At 53.8% G+C, this 8,610-nt stretch overlaps 1 protein-coding gene across 4 annotated transcripts in view; it reads right to left on the reverse strand.

Moving 5' to 3' along the window:
- MTCL1 (microtubule crosslinking factor 1) overlaps nucleotides 1-7,838 on the reverse strand; it is a 123,590-nt gene extending 115,752 nt beyond the window's left edge. For 3 of the 4 annotated variants that reach the window (XM_059893591.1, XM_059893590.1, XM_059893594.1), the window contains exon 1: nucleotides 6,493-7,838. In XM_059893591.1, coding sequence (XP_059749574.1) covers nucleotides 6,493-7,548 — 1,056 coding nt within the window. In that variant the 5' untranslated portion in view covers nucleotides 7,549-7,838. The remainder of the gene's footprint in view (nucleotides 1-6,492) is intronic. The other variant, XM_059893593.1, reaches the window with a different exon arrangement.
- Between the last annotated feature and the right edge of the window lie 772 nt (nucleotides 7,839-8,610).

Below are 8,610 nucleotides of genomic sequence, written 5' to 3' on the forward strand. Positions count from 1 at the left end.
CTCCCATAAAGGGTAGAGAGTTAGTCCCGGATCTTCAAAATCAAGGTCAAGCTTCACTCAGATCCCATCTGTGAATCTGATCTGACTTTGAGAAAAAGCCTCACCTCTACACACGTCTGAATACAGTTAAAATTGTTACACTGGGTAACTAATAAAAAATAGTTCAATACAGGCAATAATCACTATATGTATGTACACATACAAATATCCAGTGGTGTTGGGCATTCCGTTTATGGAAGGAACTGGTTATGATTGCTTTTCCTTCTAGAAAGCTTATCAAGTCATTAATGCCTGAAATGATATATTATTCAAACACCAGTTTTAAAATGTGACATAGCCATAAAAAGACATATGATACGACTTCCAGGTAAAAAACGTTCTCTGGTTTTCAGACTTCGTAATGGGGGTGGCATGGGGTTGGGGGAGGCCCTCATCGGCCCAATGTTAAACGCTGGCTATGTCCTACGGACGCCTACACCCCCGCTGCAGGCTGAAAAAGTCTGTTCCAGGGCTAGACGAACCCACACCTCCAGATCACCGAGTAGGCCAGATGTAAACAGCTAATATTTTTTGGCATAAGTAATCACTAACATTAGTTGTACTGAAAAGAAAATTAGGGAGAGACCATAATTGCATGTATTTGAATCATTGCTTTTGTAACTCATTTTATCTAAATTTGTAGAACAGAAGGCATCCTTTATTAAGCACTTTACCTTCATTACTAAGCCTGGGTTATTACTTCATAATAACCCTACCAGGGACACACGACCCCCATTTGACAGACAAGGAGGCCAAACCCAAGCTGGTAAACACATCCAAATCCTCTCGGCTAATAAATGGAAGCCCAGCTACAAACCCAGGCTGTCTGGTTCCACACACATGCTCTTTCCGGTAAGTGCTAGAAATTATCTGCAACAACCAGGACAAATGAAACAATAAGCTTTAAATCATATTTTTAGAAGTCCACCGTCGGTGTAAAATAATAAAAGCAAGCTAACGTTTAGACCTTGACATTGTCAATGTGCAGGTATACTTATATTTTCACACTTTGTCCTCACGAAAGCATTGTAATATGCAGAAAAGGTATCAATACCCCCTTTTGTAAAATGAGGACATTGAAATTCTAAAAGTTTAAATGCTTCCCAACACTAGCCTGTAGCAGAGATGGGACGAGGCCAGGGTTTCAGCTCTTTTCATGGAGCCTTGAAAAAAGCAATTTTCAGGTTCAATGAAAAGAAGTTCTAAGAAAAGCGAATTATGAACCACGTAAGCTAGCAGCAGACATTTGAAAAACCAAAACTGTGATTATTCAGATTCGGGTCATGATGAGAGTGATTTTCAAACTAAGATTACATTAATTTTCTGACAGCATGCTCTAATTTAGAAAACATTAAAGAACCTTAAAGATGTCTGCCATTTAAATGCTTAAAAAAAAAAAAAAAACCAAGTCAAGCAGAAAATATAATGTTTCTGGCAGACAACATTTACACATGGTAAGTAAAAGTGGAAAATTGCTGTTGTTTTTTAATACAGATAATAAGAAAAAAAGTGCCCTTAATCAAGTTTTATATTGAATTAACATCAGGTCTGTCAGATACTCAAACGTTAGATCATTATCACATTGAAAAGCTAATTTAGTTTTAACTAAATATACTTTTCAAATTTTGTATATAAAATGAAACCTTGATGTACTGGGAAGTTCCCCAACTACTCCCTTTTGCCTGCAGATAACAAATCAAGCGTTATTTTACATCTATTTGACACATATCAAATTCGAGAAATAATGAGGTACCATGTGTGCACTAGAACCAAGATTAAAATTTCAACGAAAACCTCTTTACAGATAGTTTTATCCACCAATATAAAAACCAAATCCACATGGTAAAAGCAGTGAAAACTCTTGATCATACTGACAATCTTATCAGATCTTAATCGCCTTTAAACCTGAAATCAATAATTAGTCCTATTTTATTCACCCCTCTCTAAATAGACCCAACTTAGGCAGTGAGAGCAGTCAGCTGGCTACTGTTGCAATAATTCCCTCTTCTGGGAGTTACAGACCTTACCGTCTGTTGTAATATACAATGAATCCACCTCGCTTCCCTCCCGTACAATGGAACTGTTCTCTGCAGAGTCCCAGCTGAGACTCAGAAGGCTCAGGGACCCTCCCATTGTTTACCAAGTGACGGTTCATCCGGCAGCGATGGCCCTGTGTTCCCTGGTCTACATGATCTTGCCACCTAAGGTGATTACAGCCGCTTTTTCGCAGGCTGAATAAAGAGTGGGTGTGGAAAGCAGAAGGTCAGGAAAGAATAGGGATACTGTCTGCTTTAACCTTCCAGAAGAAGGGAGGAGGGCCGGGGAGGGAGGGAGGGGCTGAAGCGCTTTACACTCAGAACTGTTTATTCTTGCCTCAGTGTCCACCCCACACCCTCCCTTTCCAGGCGGCGCTGAGCATCTGGACCCTGAGCAGCCAGATTTAACCAAATCCTTTCAGACCTTGAAACTCCAAAGTCTCCAAGTGAGACGCAGGGCGGTGAGGCTGGATCGGTGCTGATACACTGTAACCTCTCGACCCAAATGGCCTCACCAGTGGTCTCCCTAAGAAATCACTCCTCTCCAAGAATCTAACAGTATCTGCTCTGTAGCTAGCGCTGACTTTTGTTTTAACCAGAAGTAATTCTTCTGAAGTAACTGAAAAGGCAGAGCAAACTCAGCAGCCCTTCCCCCACTGACCTTGCGGGCCCCCGCAGGACACGGGCACTTTGGGGTACACTATTTGAGGGCAGGGAGAAGGGTGTCGTGCGAGCATCCCCAGTAACACGAGAAACATTTTCAAAATAGGCCAATAAACTCAAAGCGATTAAACCCTCCTGAAAAGCCTGTGAAAACAGAGAACATAATTAATATGTTCACAATGAGCTCTAGGGCTTGTCTGATTGTCTTGGAGCAATCGAGCAAAAACGCAGTGGCGGCGGGCAAGGAACACTCCAGCAGCGTTTCGTGGACGCCGTCATCACTAAGATGTGCCTGGGTCTGGTCTGAGAAAGAAGCAAATGTCTTTCGACAACTGAACTCAATCTCGCACCTTAATTCCTGAAGCCTTCCCAATACATGCGAGTTCATCAGCGGTCAAGGGCCAAGAGTGCTTTTCTGACTGTGCTTTCACACAAAAAGCCAGCTACCTGGATTGAGTAATTATGCACTTCTCATCTAGTCACCATGGTGCCCTGTGATGACAGTAGGGAAGCAGGGTCAGGGATGGCCCCGTACAGCTCCACACAACAGAAGGGGGCACTTCTCTGTTGACAGTTGATTTTTAAGAAAATACAGCAGGCTGGTAAAAACCAAGAGAATTCCCCTCGAATTTCCTGATCAGTAACACATCCTCCTACAGTTTTGAGGCCTTAGTTTTCTGCTTGGATTACTCTTAGGTCATTCTAGCTCAGAAACTGTCTTATACAGTAATGGTGGCAGAACTGACTCAGGAAAGCTTGTAATACTTGTGGTCACCATCCTCCAGAATATATCAAAGTAAAATTTCTGGGTGGAGTCTCCCTTCTAATCGCGAGAGTTCTGTGCAACATTCCCTAAGAAAGCAGTAGGTCAAGGACTCGCTTTTATCTACCATCAAAAAAAGTACCAGTGAGAATAAGAGCAACAAAAAGAGACGTTTGGGCTTATAATGTGCACGCTCTAAACCTCACGTGCAAAAGGCAGGCCTACAGCAAAAGTCATTGCCCATGAGGTCACTGATGCTCCCAGCCCCATTTTGCACAAGTGGGCGGGCTCGCTGACCTTTAGAAAAGTCTAGCAGGGTTGCTGTCTTTCTTTCCCACATTGAACTACTGTCATTTAAGCTTCTGAATAGCCAATCATGTAACTCACACATGTGTTTGTGATCATTCTTCTGACTTCCTAGCCTCCGCAGACCTCCTCTATCTCCGCTTCTCTCCTGCTGTCAGAGGAAAGGCTGGGAGATGGATTCAGGCATCATAAATGGTCGGCCATGACCTTTCTCCACAGGAAATGGCAACTGACATTTCCCACAAACTAAACATTGCCAGTGGGGTTTATGGGACCATTTGTCCACAGGCTAGTGGAGAGGTGCTCTTGGTGGCCCTTTCACCTAAAAAGAGGGCCCCTAGGAAAGCTAAACACTGGGAACATTTTGAGCTAATAAAAAACTCTAAGGCAAGCGTGTGCTCAGAAAAGGAGCCTTCATGGAAATAGGGTTGCAGCCTGGAGCAGGGAAAGAACAGAGGTCTGGGGGGCAGGGAAAATACAAGCTGCATCGCTTACTAGCTGGATGACCTTGGGCAAGTCACTGAGTTTTCTCAGCTCTCAGCATCCTTGTCTGTGAAACTGGAGTTATGATAAATATAACAATGATACCCTATGTTGCTGTGAGATTCACTGAAATATCAAATACATCAGATTAGGTGCCAGGGTCCGACACCTATTTCCTTCACTGAGAATCTAACATGAAAAAATAAAGCAAATAACCAGTCATCTAGGAATGAACCCCGAAATGACTGCCTACCTAAGAGCAAAGATGTAATGAGAAACATCTTTTCTTCAAAAAAAATTTTAAAAACCTTAATTTTCTGTTACTTAGCTGTCATGATTTGGATAAACATCATTCAGTCAGAAACGCTGTGGGTCAGGGATTAGGCTAAGAGCTGAGGCTACAAAATTCAATAAGATAATCTTCCTTGTCCTCAGGGAGCTTACTTCCACGGCAGATTTACAAAAGTGCTGATTTCACAACAGAGTCACACACGATACCGTGGCTCTTTCTCTTCCAAACCTCTGAATTTCACTCTGTTATCTATTACATAAGAGTCGGTGACAGGGACTTCCCTGGTGGCGCAATGGTTAAGAATCTGCCTGTTAATGCAGGCGACACGGGTTTGTGCCCTGGTCCGGGAAGATCCCACATGCCGCGGAGCAACTAAGCCGGTGAACCACAACTACTGAGCCTGCGCTCTTGAGCCCCCGAGCCACAACTACTGAGCCTGCACGCCACAACTACTGAGCCCATGTGCCTAGAGCCCGTGCTCAATGAGAAGCCACCGCAATGAGAAGCCCAAGCACCACAGCGAAGAGTAGCCCCCGCTCGCCGCAACTAGAGAAAGCCCCCACGCAGCAACGAAGACCCAACGCAGCCAAAAATAAATAAATAAATGAATTAAAAAAAAAAAAAAAAGCAAATGTACTATTTGAAACGTCTCACTCCAAGTCTCCATCTGCTCTCTTTCCCCACCACTCTCCTCCTCTGCCTCTTTGAACAGGATAAAATAACCACTGGGCTCAGTGGGTTAGAGCAGCTTCTGCAGCCGGGGTTTAGGAATACTCAGCAGTTCACTGCTCTGATCCCAGTTTGAACTTCACACTTCACCACCAAGCACCTTAAAAGCTCACATCCTTGGTCCCACCAGCCAACACTTGGCCTCCATCAGGGACCATCAGCATTTGCTGAGAACACAGGGCGAATCACAAAACCCACTGATAAAGGAGGTTTCGGAGGAAACATATTTAACTGTCTTAACAGAAACAGGAGATTTACACCGGTGGAGCTATTTACCAACCTGCGTATCACAATAAATTAAAACAATTGCTTTCAGGACAGATCTCCTTAGTTTCAGGTGACCTACCCCCACCCCCAACACTGCCTAAATCCTCTTTCCTGCAGCGCCAGCCCTCCTCCTCCTGGAAAAGATGGAGTCAGACTTGTGCCCCAAAGCTCACAGGACCCAGAAGCCCCTTAGAGTGGGCCCCGCCACCAAGTGCTCAGATAGGACGCAGAGGCTGCGATTCCCTCGAAAGTGCCCCGGCGTGAGCAAGGCATCAAGTGGCCTCTCCTGACACGGAAAACCCAGCTGGTGGACGCTTACAAAGGACCGGCCAGCAGCACACAGTGGTCCCTCCGCTCAGGCCGCACTCAGGAGACTCCTGAACTGCAGGTTTATCACTCACTGAAAACGCCGAGGCCCTCTGTCTGCTCTGTGAGCCCCGGGGGAGACACGGAGGGCGCCCGGCTTTCTGTAACTAGGGGAAGCGGCAGGCGAGTCTGCAGCCTGGGCCACCACACCCTCCGAACGCCACTCTCCTCCCACGGAGCCCGGCCCAGAGCCCTTCGGCTGGGGAAAACCCGCTCCCACAGGCTAGGGGTCTGGGGGTCGGCTACACATCCAAAAAGTGACCAGAGCCGGCACTCTATAATCAACGCAGCATCAACAGGGGCAGAGGCATCCGCGGAAAGCAGCAAGACTTCTAGAAACAAGCTAAGTGGGTTGAGAAGCAGCCCGGACCCACAGGTCTTGCTGCTCCTTCCAGAAGTTTTGGCTCCTGTTCCCAGCGCCCGGTGTGTGCGGGGGGCAGGAAAGTGAATGGCAGCAGGAGAAAGCGGAAGGCGGGGCTCGCGGGTTCCAGCCCGCACCCAGACGTGGAGTCGCCTCCGGGCCACCGGCGGCGGGGCGGGCTGCGCACCTTGAGATAGTCGTTCTCCGAGCGCAGCTCCTCCATCTCCCGCAGCAGCTCCTCCTCCTCCGCCGCCGGTACCAGCCGGGGCTGCTCGCCCGGGCCGTGCTCCTTGGGGTTCCCGGGGACCGTTCGCTCCGGAGGAACGCACCCCCCTGCATCCTCCGCCACGCCGGGCCCCGGGGACCCCGCGGGGACCCCGCTCGGGCTGCTCCGACCCCCAAGGCAGGCGGCGGGGGGCGCGGCGAGGAGCACTGGGGGCTCCGGGCTGCCCGGCGGCACCCCCCGAGCCGCGGGGCTTGTCGTGGGGGCTCCCCGCAGGGGTTCCCGGTCGCTGGAGCCCGTGCCGGACTCGGCGTCGCTGCTGGCGGCGGGGATCAGGCGCTGCTCGTCAGACAGGGGGTCCGAGGGACAGTCGGAGAGGTCGGAGCTGCTGTCGGTGTGGCTGATGCGCGAGCCGGGGGCCGGGGAGCCGGTCGCGGAGGTCACGGCGAGGATCACGGCGGGGACGGGGACGATGGGTACCCGGGGCCCGGAGGCGCGGGCGGGGACCACCCCGGAGCCGCGTTTGGCTTTGCGGCCCTTGGCAGCGGCGGGCGGCGGCTCGGCCCCGGGCGGCGGCTTCCCGACCCGGGGCAGCGGCTCGGCGGGCGCCGCGCGCGCCGCCCTCCTGGGGCCCGGAGCGGCCTTGGCGCCGCCCGCTGCTCTGGCCCCGGCGCCCGGCGGCGGCTTGTCCTTCGCGCCGGGGGCGCCGCCGCTGCGCCGGGAGAGGCGGCCGGGCGCGGCCGGGGGCCCCGGCGAGGGCGGCGCCTTGCCCGCGAGGCTGGGCGAGCGCGGAGCGGCGGGCGCCGGGGCTCGGCCCGAGGAAGGGGCGGCCGGGGCCGGGCCGGGGGCCGCGGGCCGGCCGTGCAAGTCCTTGAGAAATGGCCTGGCGGGCGAGGGCGCGCGGTGCAGCCGCCTCCGCTCGGCCAGCGGGTGGAGGTGGTGGTGGCGGTGGTGCTGGCCGGGCGGCTGTGGCTTCGCATCCGGGGCGCCGCCGGCCGCGGGGCCATTCAGCGTCTCCATGGCCGGGGCCCGGGCCGCGAGCAGCAGCTCAGGCGGCGGATGCTCCGGGCGGCGGCGGCGTGCAGCCTCCCCGCGCGCCCGCTCATCACTGTCCGCCAGCCCCGCCCGGTGTGCGCCCCGCACTCCCGCGCCGCCGCCGTCCCCCGCACCCCGGCCCCGAGGATCCCCGCGGGGCTCGCGGCCTCCGTCTCCTGGCTCTCCTCCGGCTGAGGTCACCAGCGCTCGCGTTCTCCGGGCGCGGCGGCGCGGCGGCTCCCTGCCGCTCGCATCCCCTGCGCGCGGCGCGCCGGGCTCGCACACCCGCCCTCGTCCAGCGGCAGCGGCGCTGGCGGCGCGCTCCCCGCTCCCGCGCCCCGCTCCCCGCCCAGCCCGCTCCCCGCAGCACCGCCCGCTCGGGCCCGCGCCCCCCTCCCAGCGCGGGCCCGCCGCCCGGTGCGCATGTCCCACCTCCCGCCAGCCGGCGCCGCGATGGGGGCGGGGCTGCGCTCCCGGACTGTGCGCCGGCTGTGGCCCCCGGCCCTCTCCGCCCTGGGACCCTCGTGCTTTTCGAGGCCGGGGAGGCAGTACGGGAGCTGGGGAGGGAGGGGGAAGGGGCAGAGGTGAATTGGGGGGCGGGCGCTGCCCCCCGGTGTGGCGGGAAGCTGGAGGTCCGGGAGGGTGGCTGGGCCCCTCCGCAGGGTGCACCCTCGGGGCGCCGGCGTCCCCTCCGCGGAACAACGCCCCCCCACAGGCCCCCGCATCCAGGCCAGCCTCCCAGGGCCCCTTAGTTCCGCCCCCCCGTCCTCTCCCTCAGGGCCGAAGTCTCCACCCTCCTTTAAGGAGTGCTGGGACCCGACGCAGCTACCTATCGGGTCCAAGGCGCACGGGGCTCCAGAGTTGGCACCCCAGTAGCCTCTGGAGCTCAGAGGAGAAGCCGCTGTCGGAGTAGGAGAAGCATCTTCGCCAAGCTTGGCGTCAGAAAGCGAACTCACATTTAGTGTCGGCTGCGAGCCAGGCCCTGTTAAGACACTCCAGCAGCTCGGGCAGCGGCATTGTTTCATTTCATCCTCATAACAAACCCAA

Source organism: Balaenoptera ricei, chromosome 14, assembly GCF_028023285.1.
Source record: "Balaenoptera ricei isolate mBalRic1 chromosome 14, mBalRic1.hap2, whole genome shotgun sequence".
Classification (NCBI taxonomy): Eukaryota; Metazoa; Chordata; class Mammalia; order Artiodactyla; family Balaenopteridae; genus Balaenoptera; species Balaenoptera ricei.